At 37.2% G+C, this 16,304-nt stretch overlaps 2 protein-coding genes across 5 annotated transcripts in view; both read right to left on the bottom strand.

Moving 5' to 3' along the window:
• Positions 1 to 1,000: 1,000 nt before the first annotated feature.
• LOC131436077 (probable RNA 2'-phosphotransferase) lies at positions 1,001 to 2,883 on the bottom strand. Of its 3 annotated transcripts, none has more exons than XM_058604562.1 (3): positions 2,610 to 2,883; positions 1,695 to 2,553; positions 1,001 to 1,219 (listed from the first exon to the last, which is right to left on the bottom strand). In XM_058604562.1, the coding sequence occupies exon 2, from the start codon at positions 2,360 to 2,362 to the stop codon at positions 1,814 to 1,816; it is 549 nt and encodes a 182-aa protein (XP_058460545.1). In that variant the 5' UTR covers positions 2,363 to 2,553; positions 2,610 to 2,883; the 3' UTR covers positions 1,001 to 1,219; positions 1,695 to 1,813. The 3 variants fall into 3 exon arrangements, with proteins under 3 accessions (XP_058460545.1, XP_058460527.1, XP_058460535.1); XM_058604544.1 differs by having other exon boundaries at positions 1,001 to 1,222; positions 2,610 to 2,882; XM_058604552.1 differs by having other exon boundaries at positions 1,001 to 1,222; positions 1,695 to 2,537; positions 2,610 to 2,882.
• A 4,396-nt stretch (positions 2,884 to 7,279) lies between these two features.
• LOC131436063 (dual specificity protein phosphatase 10-like) overlaps positions 7,280 to 16,304 on the bottom strand; it is a 52,086-nt gene continuing 43,061 nt past the window's right edge. For both annotated transcript variants that reach the window (XM_058604525.1, XM_058604534.1), the window contains exon 4: positions 7,280 to 9,312. In XM_058604525.1, coding sequence (XP_058460508.1) covers positions 8,648 to 9,312 — 665 coding nt within the window. In that variant the 3' untranslated portion in view covers positions 7,280 to 8,647. The remainder of the gene's footprint in view (positions 9,313 to 16,304) is intronic.

Here is a 16,304-nt window from a genome sequence, read left to right as displayed (position 1 = left end):
TATCACAAGTCGATCGTTATAATGTTAGAGTTCCATGAATTTAAATTCGAATTGCTGCCACATCCACCATACTTGCCAGATTTAATCCCTAGCGACTATTTTCTGTTCTTTTTTTTTAAAGAGGAAGCTTGCATCGAACTCAGAAGTCATCACTGAGACTAGAGCGATTATTAGGCTAAGAAGAAATCTTGGAATGAAAATGGCGCAGAAATATTGGAACAATTATATCGCTCTTCAATCTTAGTTTTCTTAGAGTCAAACTGGGGATTGTTTTTCCGATGTGTCACGCTGGAATGTAGCATTTGGTGTTCTCGTACACCATACAGTAAGACTATTGTTGAAGAATTCATTTGCTATGTTCTCAATGAATTTCACGTTAGTAACACTATTCGTTTTATTTAATTGAAGCGAATACACGGCCTTGCGATTGGGAAGAATTTTCTCTTGAAGCAAAACTTTAACTCGTGCAGGAGGTTGCAAACGAACACGTTTGAGGTCAACAACGACGGTATATTCTCGCTCTACTTGTGGTGTTTTTAGTTCATCAGGTATACTAATTTTAATCGTTAGTAATAGGTTTATTGAACCCCAGTTTATAGTCTTTCGCCGGGGGTAAAGGTTAAATACAAGGCATTTTTAGCTCAGATATAAACAGAATTTCTTTTGCTGCGTTATTCTAATGTTCTTTACCTAAAGAGTGAGGCGTTTTCATCATCATCGAGCGGTGCACTAGTCGCGCCTTCGTCCATTGATTTGTCGTCGCTGCTTTCGTTGTTGTAGTTGCTGTTGGAAACATCGTTATAAGTTGGATTGGCGGTCGCTTTACCAACCAGCGGGGATTATGATTCACTAGTCGCCACATCGTCAATTGATTTGTCGTCGCTGTTGCCGTTCGTCGTAGCGAAAGTGGCTTGTTTTTATACGTTATTGATGTTAATTTTCGTCATAGAGAAGCGAGGATTCCCCGTTGAAAGTAGACAATTGAGTAAAACTAGATAAATTTTGTTTTTTGAAATATGCTTTATATAAATAATGAAAAGTTAGTAAAAGCATTATAATGCAGAATAAGTAGTTTATTCCATGGGCATGGATCCTGTTTCAAACTTCCTAGCCGTTATCAAAGTAACTGTTATGTTGAATACTTCAGCAGCAACACGATAAAATTCCCTCGCGGATAATAACGTGAACAGGAGCTTCGTTTCAATCAAGGATTGCATTCCTTCTGCAAAAAAAAAAAAATAATAAAATGCAATAAGACAATTTTTCAGTAATGTCATTTTCGCTTGGTGCCGAACCTAACCCAGTTTCCACTGTAATTAGTGTCAAATCGTTAGGTTTGAACCCTGATTTGTATTTCCGGCTCGATCACAACACCGCTGTTTAGTGCAAACCCAAGCCAGTTTGGTTGAAATTTCTTGTTTGAAAAAAAAATCGATTCAGGTTTCCTAAACGAAAATGACAAGTAATTTGCTGAGTTTATAAATTTAAACTAGCCTACTTTGATACAATCTGATATTCGTACCCTGCCGTGAGTAATGCTTACTTACCCAAACTAACAAGTAAAATAACGGAATTGAGTAAACGGACTTTTTGTTTGGGCATTATGATCATGTTTATACTAGTATTTTGGACACCGCATGGCAAAAAACAAAAATACAATCGTATCACTGACAATTTAAAGTTTATGACATTACCTTTTGATTAAAACGAAGGCACTTGGCTTGTCCATTATCAGAAATCAGTACCTATGTTAGTAACAACACCAGCGTAGAATTGATTCTTTACTCTATGTGATAGCTAGTGATTTCCTATACTAGCTGACAACTTCTATGAATTCGGCTGGTATATCGTCTTGACACAGGATGTACCCATTTTTAGTTCGAAAAAATACATGCCCACTCGGAGGTTTTATTTTTAAAATTCTGTACCGTACCGACGTCTTCTGAGGTGGCTTCTCGTACATATGTATGTAATGTCGTCCCATTTTTTTCAGCGCACCGGCCATAATTAGCGGAAGGGCTTTATTGTTTGTGGCATGGTAAAGATATTCCGGTGGTTGAGGTAGAATTTCATAATTCTGACAAAAGTGAACACTGTGACCGTTGACGGCCCGCACTTCGTCATCGCGAACCTCATAGCGACCTTTGCTATCTTTAGTAATTGCTTCCTGAATTTGCTCTAGACCGGCACCGCTGATCTGCTGCAGAATATCGAACGGAACAAACCCATCTGGGTCCATGTGTTCAGCGACATCAACGGAGTGGCGTAGTAACCATGACAATTTTCGCGGTGTTAATCTGTGATCAGAGTATCGCCCTTGGCGAGATGCTGCTTGCGAATTTTTCTTGTTCAAATTGCTCATCTTCAACGGAGTGACAACGGAGTTGTCTGTAAGTGACAAATGTACTTAACTCGAGAATTTTGATGATAAGTCCTGCTCCGATTTTTCGTAACGGAAAGAAGTCTGCCGGTAAAAGCGATGAGTTCCGAATTGTAAACTGTATCACCGAAAGCATAGATATTGTAGGTTCCGTTTCCTGTACGAATTTACGGCTGGAAATAATACAATCTTCCGATCGTGTTAAAAAGTAACAATATGAAATAGATACCTGTATTATTGCGAAATTGTTCAGCTGTAATATTCACATTTTTGACATATCGAGGAATATTTTGACAATGTGATTCATAAGTTCATAACAATGATCATTATACAGGTATAATCATTTATCATTCTTGAATGTGTTGGTAATTTGTACACGTCTTTGGGTATCAGTGAGGTAAAAACAAATGCGAAGCAAATGTAGAACTATTTAAATTTGACTTAAGTAAGCTTAGTAGCATCAAGATTGTTGATTTGGTATGATGGAACGAAACTGTAAGTGTGAATTTTGTGATAGCATTTGTAAAGGATAAGTTATGACCCGCATACGCATGGCTGCCAGACGGCTGACTAAACGCTGCCAGCTGGAAAAATATGGCTGGCAGACAATCTGGTGACCGGCTGCCTCACCGCTGCCAGGAATACAACTCAAACGATACAACCGTATCCACCAGGATTTTTCCACATTGATATCTTTGACATTTTCAGCGAAGGTGAGAAGATGAAAACGCTCGGTTAACTTGGATACAGGCGACTTTGTTTTGTCAAATTGGATTTGACAACCGTAACTGAATCAATTTTGGTAGCCTTCTGGTGGCCATGGCTGCCCAGGTAGCCAAAACGCTATGCGGGGATGAGCTTCGTACTGAAGCTCGTTAGCTATAGAGAGTCAGCTCTTATTTCGAAATTTAGCATGTAAGAAAAAAGGTTGTTTGTACTTTAAACGTAATGAAACCGACTTGTCGCGGGAGAGTTGGCATCACTGGGAGTACATGCGGTGCCTAAGTGTTGCTCTAGAAAAAGTCTAATTACAATGTTAATAAAACAACTTATAGTGAAGTGATTGTTCGAAACAGTTGTTTTAAGTGATAGTGCAGCTGTGAAAAGCGTTATTTATTGAATGTTGCTGATTAGCGAAACTAAAAAATGATCAAGCGACGAAAACTGTGAATTTACCGCCCAAACTAAACGACATCAACCGATCGAAGCACCATCTGCATATCATTGTCGGTGTTCCCAGATTTAGATGGAATGTGTGAAAATTTACAAGGAACTCGTGCACGCAGAGAAATTGAGCATGTTTAAAATAACAAATCGATTAGTAGATTTTCGAACTTGATTTCTGTTTATTTCAAGCTAGATCATGATTGTTACAAACCAATTTCTCCCATCAACATTAAAAATAATCTCTGTTTAATTTGAATCAAAATTTTGGTATAACCAAACGAAAAGTATATTTGTTTCGTCTGAGTTTATTGTTGAAATGAACTAACTATTTATTACATGTCAACCAAAGTTGAGTTAATGTTATCAGCCATGTCCTTGTTGATTCAACTCAGCTATATCTTCAAAACAGGAAAAAAAATTGGTTCGATTTATATATGATTTTATTTGTGTTAAGATACAACTAACTTTACCGTTTAAATGAACCGTAATAGTTTTATTTCTTGTGAACCAGAGAATTTTTTTCCCGCGCGAATAAACCAGGGCATTCTTTCTCGCGGATAAAGTTTGTACGCGTTTCATAAGTAAAATTTTATCTGCTTATTCATTCTCGTTTAAGGTTTTCAACAATTCAAGTGTACATTCTCTTCACAAAAAACTGGACTGATGGAGCACCTAACCGTTGGATGTTATAAAAATCGAAAAACCTTGATTATGGTATGTGAATTCGTTCGTTGATCGACAAAACTCCTGAATATTTTGAAAAATTCATGATGAAAAAAAAATTGTTTTTCAGGAATTTTATAACAAATATAAATCGAAATAAAAGTTGTATCAAAAATTACCTTGTAAATTAGTTTGAAAGAAATCTTTTCATTCCTAAAAACGAACAAAAATGTATGATTTCAACAATCAAACACGTTAGTTAAAATAGCTAAATTTAAGGTAATTTATTTCAACTAAAAAGTTTGTTAATTTAAAGCGCAACATTTCTTAACTTTATCGAAAGTTCGTTCATTCATAATAAATGTTTCAAATTGAATTCACTGTGAAATTGTTTGTCAAAAAAATGACAAGAACGCACACGAGAAATATTTGTTGTTTTTATCAAAATGTCGCTTGAAACAAACTAACCCACTGAGTAAAATTGATTATCATGTTTTGTAGTTTCAAGCAGCAATGTTTTCTATATCAAACCAGATTTTCTTTTGTCACTATTTTAACAAAAAAATCGTTGCGAGAAACCCAAATTTGGTTATATTTACAATTTTTTTCTCTGCGTGTGTGATTTGAACTGAAAATCAAAAATTGATTTTCCGGAAACCCAATCGCAAGTGTTTATTTTATATTATTTTTTCGGTAGTGGTGCGTCATCTCGAGTTGTTTACAGCAATGCGAATAGAAAAAACAGGATACTGGTGAGCGTTCCTTAGCGAATTTTTTTCTTATTTGCAATCTTGTTATATTTCTCCCTACCAAAAATCAGGCTAGGCTAAACTCCGTCGATTGTTCGGGGAACATTTGATCTGTTTTCCTTCGCGTTAAACGCTAAGTTTAAGATGATCGCGTGTTGTTTATAACAGTGCAGATATTGTTTGCGATCGCGCCTATCAAGAACGGATGTAAATATAGTTTAGACTGCGAGCAGAATCCATTTTGGTATTTTAATGTTTTGTTAGAAAGTAGATATCGACATTACTTCGTATCGCGCATGGCGTTATTGTTCAATTGATGATGATCGAGTGATATCTTGCCAGTATTACGGCTGTCTATAACAAAAAAAAAAAACAACACAGTTAATCAAATGTATGAATTGATGGCAAACCTCCCGATAGCCGGCTTTCCGGAGTTTTACGAGTATCGGATGAAATTTCGTATTTTAGTAGGAAGCACATATCAATACAAAACGCGATAAAATTGAAACGTATTCTCGGTAGCCGGTTACCCAGAGAAATAAACACATGATAATATTATAAGTAATAAGTGGTGATGCAGAGAATTTCTCGGTCACTAGTAGCAACAATTGTTGAACTAACATTCCGTCCCCATCCCATATTGACCTGCATGGACGTGGCCATCTAAGTTATTGATCAGTCCAAGTTCTAAGTCAGTTAAGGTTGCACGTTGAGCATGATCTACGACTCCCAAAGTATCATGCATTTGGTTCAATATGCAATTTCAACTGGTTTCTGATCAATCACGGGAAACTCACGGGTGGTCAACTAAGCTGAGCTAAGCAATGAAAACGTTACTTTGGTAATAAAAGTTGATCGGTATTGATTAAATTTAGCAATCAACAAAACGCCGAAGTCATTGACTAGTTCGACTCTATCAAGCGTTTGTTTATCAATTTGATAGTTGAATACAATGGGATTGGGTTTACGATGGAAAGTTATAACATTTTACATTACTGATTATTAAAAAGTTTCTTCGAAACCAGTCAATCAATATATCTAGAAGCTCCTAAAGATGAACACAATCTCCATCCATCGTCAAATAGTAAAGTAGCATAGTTGAAGAACAGCACAAACAGTAGAGGGTCAAGGTTACTGCCCTGAGGAATACCGAGTTTATTTGTAAACGGAGTAGAAGAACAAGAGTCATGCTCCAAACGTTATACTTTATCGCCTCAATAAGAGCTCAGTCATTTAGCAAACATTTTCGAAGCGCCTAGTCGGGACATTTTCGTTATAGGTATTCCATGATCTATTCTACCATTAATTCATTGATCGTCCAGGCATAAATCAATGCTGATCACTCGAACTGGTAAACTAGTAGAAGAAGGCTTTATGATTGTAATTATGTGGAGATTCTATGCGAAATATTAGTTGTTTTTGACGTGAATACGTCTTACTTTACTATGGGCACAGACTAACAGACAGGACACTCAAATTAGATTCTTCAATCATTTTAACGGTCATTTCGAATATTCCTTTAGTTGGGACAGTACACGCATATGTCATGATGTCGCCACGTTACCCTATCAAAAACATCCTGTCTGTCATCTAGACTGTGTTTATTTTATTCATTTACCAACAGAGTTGCCATTCATACTTACCTGTAATGTATTGATTTGTATACGTTCATGCGAATTTCATGTAGGATACAGATTTAATACATATTGCCAAAACTATATACATAATTGTGTTACTTCTCATCCTCCAACGCAATACAAAATCGAACCCGTTTTGTTACAATATTTACTTGCTTCTGGTCTGCCGTCACTTAATTTCGGGTGAATATTACCAACACAATCAAAAATAGTCTAGATGAACAATCTTGAGTAAAATAACCTTCCAACATCGCTTAAAATGTTAAATATATTATTAACGTAATCCAATAATTTATTGTGACGATGCATTTTCAAATATTTTGATGAAATCAGGCAACCCTGCAAGCAGCTGATCGGTGTTGACAAACGAGGGGGAACCAACTAGTAAAAAAACTTTTACGTAACATAAGGGGTGTACCGATAGTAAATAGTTCGCGCAGTACAATATAGGTGGAACTAGTGCATCACGAAAAATGATTTTTATAAGAATTTACTCATACTGTCATGTCTGTTAGTCTGTGCTATGGGAGTGGAAGAATGGGTAGAACTTAATCGTAAATATCTCGAGTTGCGACCGGAAACCCTCAGAAGTACAGTCGAATGTACTTGAAAAAAAAATGATTTCGCTTAATAAAATGGGATTTTTTTCGTTCATGTTTTTGTTTGGAAATAAAAGAACATGCTTTCTTACATTTTTGCGTTATATTTTTGAGTGTCGACTTTCCTCATGATACAGCATAATATTTTACACAAAACCTACATTAAATAATTTCAACATTAACTAAGGATATAATAAAGTTTCTAGGTTTTTTTTGCTCAATAAATATGAATTTTATTGTATTTTGTTCTTCCTTTATACAAATTGACTCTCGATATCTATCGCAAACATACAAAATTAAGATTTTACTTAGAAGCGCTGCTTGTTTCAACAGCAACAGTGGTGCATTTTTTAACTTGTGCCTTTTTTTATTGTACTTGTTGTACTGTTAAACTGATTTCTGTTAAAAAAAAACATGAATAATACGAAACAACTCGCAAGTGCAAAAATTGTACTGCACATATTATAAACAAAAACTATCTCCAATCAAACCAAAAGGCATACGGCATATGTTCTGGAATAATTTTCCGAGAAATTTGCAAGTTAGGAAATCAACGTTTAACTGGTTTCGAAAAGATATGTGAACGAGTTTGTTTGCTAGTTTAGTTTAAATATTCAGCATATGTTCTTGTTTTCATTACAGTTACAACGAAGTTGCTCAATTTACATCAGTGCAGGTAGATAGTTGAAATGTTCGGTTCAACTTTAACACAGCCTTTTTGCGATTTGTAATGCAACCATTCCATCATCGGGATTTAAATTTACGGTTAGAGCGGTGAGAGCGAATGAAAGAAAGATTTTCGTTTTTTCTTTTGTTTTGTAATGGCAGGAAAATAAAAACAGAATCGTTCATACGTTCATACATAGATCCGAATCGGTTGTTTTAGTTTATTTTAGCTCGTTTTGTAAAACTACTGTTGTTTGATATTTTAAACTTAGTGCAAAGTAACTAGAACTTAAATAGTAAATGAGACTAGAATTTGCTTTCTTTATAGTATTTTAGTTCGTTTCTTTTTTTTTGAAGGAAGAAAAACAAATATGGCGGTGGTGAGTTTTCTTTGCGATTGTTGCGATTTTCACGAATTGTGATTGCTGCTACCAGTCGCTGTTGTGATGACGCTAAATGCATCCAAAGGTATAAATTCTTCTTCTCTTCAACTAACATGTTTTCGAAACAACGATGATATGGGCGATTCATTCATCTTTAAAAGTCATATAAAGATATATTTCTCTTTCCACGAAAAAGCTCACTACACATTATCTCAATGCCATTTTTTTCATTTAACAGAGGAAAGCCGGTACCTTACGGGCTACTATGTACATAGATCGTTTGTTGTAGTAGTTTTGTTTTTCAATAAAAATCCATAAATTAGCTCTCACATTAAAAATATTGTATCACACAAATTTAAGATTACATAATAGAGGGACGAAAAGTCTACTTCTAACTAACTTATCATGAGCGGGAATTGGGTGGTACAGATCGTACACCGGAACTGCTGCAGGATGGAAATGAGCTGGGAGCGATGGTGCTGACGGGCGTGGCAGGAACAGGTGCTAATGTTTGCGTGGGCGAGGGCGTTGAAGATGAGGATGATAACGAGGAAGGTGACGACAGTGACGACGGAGACGATGGCGGCGATGTCGGAAGTTTCAGTGTCAATCGTGGTGGACATCGGCCATTGCTGACGTGGCTGATGCTACTTCTGGTGGAGCTGGTGCTACTGCTGCTGGCAGTGCTACAACCGCTATCCCGGTTATTGTTTTTACTATCATCATCATGATCTTCATGATCATCGGCGTCCATTTCTTCATCGTGCGGGATAAACTTACTGCAGTTATTGATAAGAAAAAATGGTGGTTGACTAGGCGGCACTATCGGTGAAGGAGGTGGCGGTTCCAATTTCCCGTCGGCGATCAAGGCTTGTTCCAGCTCCAGCAGCTGTCCCATGAAGTTCAGATTGGGTGAGATGATCGGTCGGGCCAGCTTCACAATCTGATACGCCTCCAGCAGGGAGATGGCCTTGTACCGCATGACATAGGCTATGGCAATCGTGGCACTGCGGCTGATACCGGCCTGACAGTGCAGCAGCACGGTGGAACCCTTTTTGCGGGCATCTTCTGCAAAGGAAAAAAGAAAACGAAAAAAAAAACCGTTATAAATTGAAGCACTGTCGATAATTTTCGATTTTGACGTTGATGACTTCAGGCGCGATAGCACGGGAAACGGCCGCTGGCTCATTTTATTTATCTTATCTGTATGACCAATCTATGAATAACCGAGAAAGGATTATTTTTAGCTCCGATTTTCTAATTCCGATCGTGCTTTTAGATCGTTGCTTAGCGACAAGCCTTTGTTTATCGGGGTGTTTTAAAATGCTGTAACAATCGAAGCAAACTATGACTCGAATTTTCGAACCTTCTGCCAATCAAACTACCCTGGAAGGTGTTAAATAGTGATAAAATGGCGAACTGAGGGTTGACGATTTTATCACAGCCAAACAGACAGGGCTCTCACAGTTGGATTCTTTAATGATCATGAGTGATCTTCTACTTTCAATTAAAGATTCAATCTTTAAGTCTGAGAAGCGAAATTTGAGTAATTAAAACGTTACTCTTTCTAAAAGGGTCATCACACGAGGGTTAGAATTTTTAATGATTACTAATTAATGACATTCCAAATTTGTATGGAGAATTCATTATTATTACCCTTACACGTTCATTAAAAATGACATAACTTTTTGGTAATGACTCTTTTAATGATCGTGTAAGGGCCGCTTTAGATTGCATGTTGTTTATAAAATTCCAAGTCACTGTTTAACATTTTTGAATTTCAGCCTTTCTAGCGTTTTTTTCAGTATTTTTGTAAACTTTCAGAAATTTCGAGACAAGAATAATAATTTCATAAAAGCCAAGTTTTCGTTTCAATTTTGCTTGAATTCGTGTAAATTCGATGATCATTTTGATCGACCTGGTCACCATTTAACACGGCGGTTTGACAGATAGATGGCGACAGATTTTTTTTTGAAGAGGTGATGCCGCGTTTTCTCATAGCTCATCAAATGCACCATGTCACAAGTCGACCATTACGATGGTTAAATTCCATGAATTGAAATTCGAATTGCTACCGCATCCACCATATTCGCCAGATTTAGCTTCTAGCGACTATTTTTTCTTGTTTCGAATTAAAAAAAAAAAGCTTCCGGAAAGGAGAGTTGCATTAAATGGTCATCGCTAATACTAAGGCGTTTTTTGAGACTAAGGAGAAATCGTGGTATAACAGTTTTATAATTTTTTAAATTTTATAAATTTAATAATTTCAATTGTTTTATTATTTTCATATTTTTTTATAATTTTTAGTATTTTTATAGATTTTATAACTTATAATCATCATAATTTTTATAATTTTCATAATTTTTATTATTTTCATAATTCTTATATTGTTTATAATTTTTATAATTTACATATTTTTGTAATTTTTATAATTTTTAAGATTTTGTAATTTTTATAATTTTAATAACTTCAATAAATTTTAATTTAAATTTTAATAATTTTAACAATTTTGATAAGTTTATAGTTTTAATAATTTTTACAATTTTAATAATTTTAGTAGTCCGACGACTAACAGAAGGTCTCCAAACCCTTGGTGGGACAAAGAATGCTCAGTTGCTAAAAACGCAAAACAAAATGCTTGCAAGACGTTTTTAAAACGAGGAGGAGGAACTCCTCAGAGTTTTGAAAAGTTCTTGACTTTAAACACCAAGTACAAGGAGCATACTTCGGACGAAGAAATGCAGCTATTGGAGACATTTGGTCGAAGGTTTGTCTAGAGAAATCTCAATGAGCACTCTTTGGAACACGGCCAGACGAATGAGGAATCGTAACGTAAGAAAATGAGAGTGAGGAATACTCGAACCGATGGGTATTTGACTTTGCTAGGAAAGTTTGCCTAGATTCTGTTCCTACGCAAAGCATTATTCGGGAGTCTATCCCAAATAATGGTTCCCTTGATAGCCACTTTTCAATGATAGAATTTTCTATAGCACTCTTGTCTTGAAACAATAACGCTCCTGGGTTGGACAGAATTAAATTCAACTTGGTGAAGAATCAGCGCGACCTCACAAAAAGACGTTTGTTGGAATTGTTCAACAAGTTTCTTGAGCAACATATTGTTCCACCTGAGTTATCGCCATTCAAAAGCCGGGGAAACCAGGCTTCCAATCACAGCTCATACAGACCCATTGCAGTGTTGTCCTGCATCAGAAAATTGTTTGGAAAAATTATTCTTCCACGTCTCGACACTTGGGACACATTATGACATAAAACCGGAACAAAACCACCCCACTAGTTGTCAGGACTTGTCTTAGATCGTATATCATGTCTGTTTGGCTATGTGTTTATAGCATAATAAATGAAAGCATAATAAATGAAAATCACTTTTCTACTCGAGTTCGACCTTTTTTCAAAGTAGAAAACTTAGAATCACTATAAGTGAAATCTGACCAATTTAAGTTATTTTTTTCAGGTTCAAATAGCCCTGTTTAGCGAAATATACGTTCTCTTTCTCTTCATAGTTTAGCGACTTTGGATTCATAGATTATGTACAGTAAATACAAAAAAGTTGCAATCAAAAATTCTGGTACGACAGGTAACCAGATAGATTTGATTAGCAGTGTTAAACACTGAACAGTCGAAGACGAAACGTAAAAACAGCGTTGTTATTTCAGACAAAGACACCGATTTTACGTCAGATTATTTGTCACCGTCGCCATAATTCTACAGAAACCATTTTACCTTAAATGCTTGCATCGGTGCATGAAAATCGTTTTGACAAAATTATAAATCTAGATGAGTCATAGGGTAGTTGTACCCATACTCGTCTGAATGCCTAAATTTTTTACCACTTCTTGTGATTTGAGTTTAGTTAGTTTGAGTTGGTCGATTTTACTCTATCCAAAAGAAATTGAATTAAATATCGAATTTATATATTTGATAAAGAATATGTACATGCAGACAAGCATCACACTCGTGGCTTGCTGTAAACATCACCAATGACAATGAAAACGGCAAACTAAATCGAGGGCAGTCCCGTGCACAGCGAATCGTATAAAGTCGTATGATTCATCGCTCGAACACATTTTTGGCATTTGCTAGCTAGTGGTTTTTATTTTTTTTCGTCTTCTTCCCTCGGAATGCCATCACTACGATAATAGTTTCTTGTTGTTTTCTTTGCAATCCAGAGTCGCGTGAGACTGAAGGTCGCTCTCTAGAACTTGTTGTGGTGGTGGTGGTTTATCGATTCGATTTTGTTTCCTCTCTTGAAATGAACACCGAAACCGTCAATATTTGATTCTTAATCCAAGTTCCGGCCAAACCGAGTAATGATTAATGGTTCAACAATGCGAATGGCCACAGTCAATGATGATGTCACTGCGCGCCCGGTACGGTGCGCGGTCAAGAATGGCATACTAAAATGACGAGTTCCCCAGCACCCCAGCACTGAAACCAACCATGGGAAAGATTGTTTTTAATTTGTTTGGGCAGTGTCATAAACAGTGCGCATTACTACGCGTGTGGCACGTGATATGACTGATACTTGTCTTCTCGGCTCCGAATGACAACCAGAGATGATTCATCACAACGGGGATGATTCATCTCGCCAGGACATCCTCTTCGTCCGTTTTTTTCTTTCATCCCTTATTACCAGCGGATGTGTAATATATATCAGTTTACTAGAGAGAGACTGTACTAAAAAGCATTTGATTTCAATCAGGATCTTTTTTTTTTTGGCTGTGACTCCCTTCATCCTGCGAACGTTTTTCGACGACGACGGATCAAATTTCTGGCCATGTTTCCATCCCACATAGCAGCAAACAGCCGTGATTAGTTTTTAATTTTGATCCTGCTGTCATAGTGATTGAAGGGCGATAGAGGCGGGAAGGGAAGGGATAACATTTACCCTATCCGTCGAGAGATCTGAAATCTGCGCTGATGGAGGAAGAGAAGGGTTTTGCATTGTCTAGCTTTCCGCTTCGTTTTTATCCGTTGTGCAATTAGAGAGCTTACTCAACGGTTTCACAGAACTGAACCGGAAATTGATTAATGATTCAGCATGGCTGGCAGCACTGACGATACACGCAACTAATTAACAAAGCAGAGCCAATGTGAATTGCGCAGTCTAGATTCTCTACTACCAGCAGATGTGGGGGGAGGGAACCCATATACTCAATGACTTTAATAGCCGCAAAGATGCGAGGGTGTTTATTTGATCTTTTCTTTCTCCACAGTTGTCAAAAGCGTCCAAACAAATTGAACGCGGAATGAGTGAGTCATATGTCTGAAAGAATCAACGGAAAAACAGGCAAACAATCAACCGTCATCGGGCGTGCTGCTTCTTGATCGCGTACAGGCAGCAGTAGCAATTCGACTTTTGAAACAACAATAGAGGTAAAGTGGGAACGAATGTGTGGCCTATCAACTTTTGTGTGTCATGACGTCTATCGCCTATAGCCCGTGTAGAGTCCGCTAGCATTTCCTGTTGGAGCTCAGTCTGCATACACAATTTTTCAGAGGTGACTTCAAGTAGCATAATTCTGGCAAACACGGCGATCGGCTGCTCGAAGGGCACGAGGGTTTCGAAAAGTAGGTAGCGTAAGTTCAGTTATGCGTAAAATTACGTACGATTCGACTGTCAATGATATTCGGCAGCGTGGAAGCATGAGTCATTCATTGTACTTTCTCCCTAGATGCGAAGGTTTTTTCCCCTTTCTCTTCGTTGGGCCCTTCAGAAGGGATTAACTCAGCCCAAGGGATTTGGCTAATGTAGAGTCATAAAAAAAAGTCCATAACAAGTGACAGTGGGAAGAACGGTCAACGATACATCAATAGATGGCTTTTTTTAAGCATTTATCCGGCTCAAGCATACCTCTTCGACCCTAATTCCTGCCAATCTATCCCGGGAAACAGATGCGGATTTTGTTCTTATACTGAAATAGATTACAAATTTATTAGCAATTTCTAAAAAGACGATTGTTTCGACGGCTGATTTCGAGTTTCTGATTGTTCAGTAATCCAAACGCTGTTTTCCCTAGATTAGTTTAAAAACATCTTCAGATATTTAGGTGAGGCACAACTTTTTGTTTGCCGAAGTTTGGCATAACAATTCACTGAATTTGTCTGTGAATATTATCGCTGCAGCACTAACCTGCACTTCGCAGGACAGTCCGGCGCAGCGAAGATTTCCGTGTGACGTCAGTTGAATTGTTACTTTCTGAGATCTCAGAATTTCTATTGTCTAGACAGAGTTGAAAAAGTCTGTTAACTCGTTAGCTGATGCATGGAATCGGTGAAACGCGCAGATTTTAAAAGTCCGTGAATTTTGACGAAAATCTGCGACTTTGACAAGTCTAGAAAAACCATGCAACAGCAACATGTCAGCAGCTTGTTTAGGAAGATACCACAAAATCACAATAAAATGACATCCAACTGAAATTTCGGCGAAAACAGATTTTTTTTTTCGAAGTATTCGCTTGATTATTTCCGAAATCAATCTGTTATAGCGATTCTTCAAACTATCGTGGAAAATGGCAATTGAACATTTTTACCGATATCGGAAAATTTCGGGATAAGAACTGATCTCGACGTTTCATGTATTTCTAAGACAAAACAAGAAAACCGGATAGCTTCGAAAATCCGCGTAACTTCGAAAATCTGCGTAAAAAAACCGCGTAACTTCGAAAATCCGCATAAAAAACTGCGCAACTACGAAAATCCGCGTAAAAAAAACCACGTAACTTCGGAAATCTGCGTAAAAAAACGCGTTTCTTGGGAAATCCGCATTACTTCGAAAATCCGCATAAAAAACCGCGTAACTTTGAAAATCTGCGTGAAAAAAAACCGTGTTTCTTCGGAAATCCACGTGAAACTAACGCGTAAAAAAGCCGCGAAACAAACTACGTAACTTCGGAAATGTTCGTAAAAAACCGCGTTTCTTCGGAAATCCACGGAAAAAAATCGCGTGAAAAAGCCGCGAAACAAACTACATAACTACGAAAATCCGCGTAAAAAAACACGTCTTCGTAAAAAAAACGCATTTCTTTGGAAATCCGAGTAATTTTGGAAATCTGCGTGAAAAAAACCTGTGTTTCTTCGGAAGTCTACGTAAAATAACCGCGTAAAAAAGCCGCGAAACAAACCGCGTAACTTCGGAAATCTGCGTAAAAAATCGCGTTTGTTCGGAAATCCGCGTAACTTCAAAAATCCGCATAAACAAATCTTCGAAAATCCGCGTAACTTTGGAAATCTGCGTAAAAAAACCACGTAACTTCGGAAATCTGCGTAAAAAACGCGTTTCTTCGGAAATCCGCATTACTTCGAAAATCCGCATAAAAAACCCCGTAACTTTGAAAATTTGAAAACCCGTGTTTCTTCGGAAATCCACGTAAAAAACACGCGTAAAAAAGCCGCGAAACAAACAACGTAACTTCGGAAATGTTCGTAAAAAGCCGCGTTTCTTCGGAAATCCACGTAAAAAAACCGCGTAACTTCGGAAATCTTCGTAAAAAAACGCATTTCTTTGGAAATCCGAGTAATTATGGAAATCTGCGTGAAAAAAACCTGTTTTTCTTCGGAAATCTACGTAAAATAACCGCGTAAAAAAGCCGCGAAACAAACCGCGTAACTTCGGAAATCTGCGTAAAAAATCGCGTTTCTTCGGAAATACGCATTACTTCGAAAATCCGCATAAAAAACCCCGTAACTTTGAAAATTTGCGTAAAAAAACCCGTGTTTCTTCGGAAATCCACGTAAAAAACACGCGTAAAAAAGCCGCGAAACAAACTACGTTACTTCGGAAATGTTCGTAAAAAACCGCGTTTCTTCGGAAATCCACGTAAAAAAACCGCGTGAAAGAGCCGCGAAACAAACTACATAACTACGAAAATCCGCGTAAAAAAACCACGTAACTTCGGAAATCTTCGTAAAACAACGCATTTCTTTGGAAATCCGAGTAATTTTGGAAATCTGCGTAAAAAAAAAACCTGTGTTTCTTCGGAAATCTACGTAAAATAACCGCGTAAAAAAGCCGCGATACAAACCGCGTAACTTCGGAAATC

Source organism: Malaya genurostris, chromosome 1 (assembly GCF_030247185.1).
Source record: "Malaya genurostris strain Urasoe2022 chromosome 1, Malgen_1.1, whole genome shotgun sequence".
Taxonomy (NCBI): domain Eukaryota; kingdom Metazoa; phylum Arthropoda; class Insecta; order Diptera; family Culicidae; genus Malaya; species Malaya genurostris.
Note: the sequence above shows the minus strand (reverse complement) of the source record. Positions and strands in the feature narration are given on the sequence as shown.

Excerpts from the sequence above, each read along its gene's own strand:
- LOC131436077 (XM_058604562.1), bottom strand. The coding sequence starts at position 2,362 with ATGAGCAATTTGAACAAGAAAAATTCGCAAGCAGCATCTCGCCAAGGG.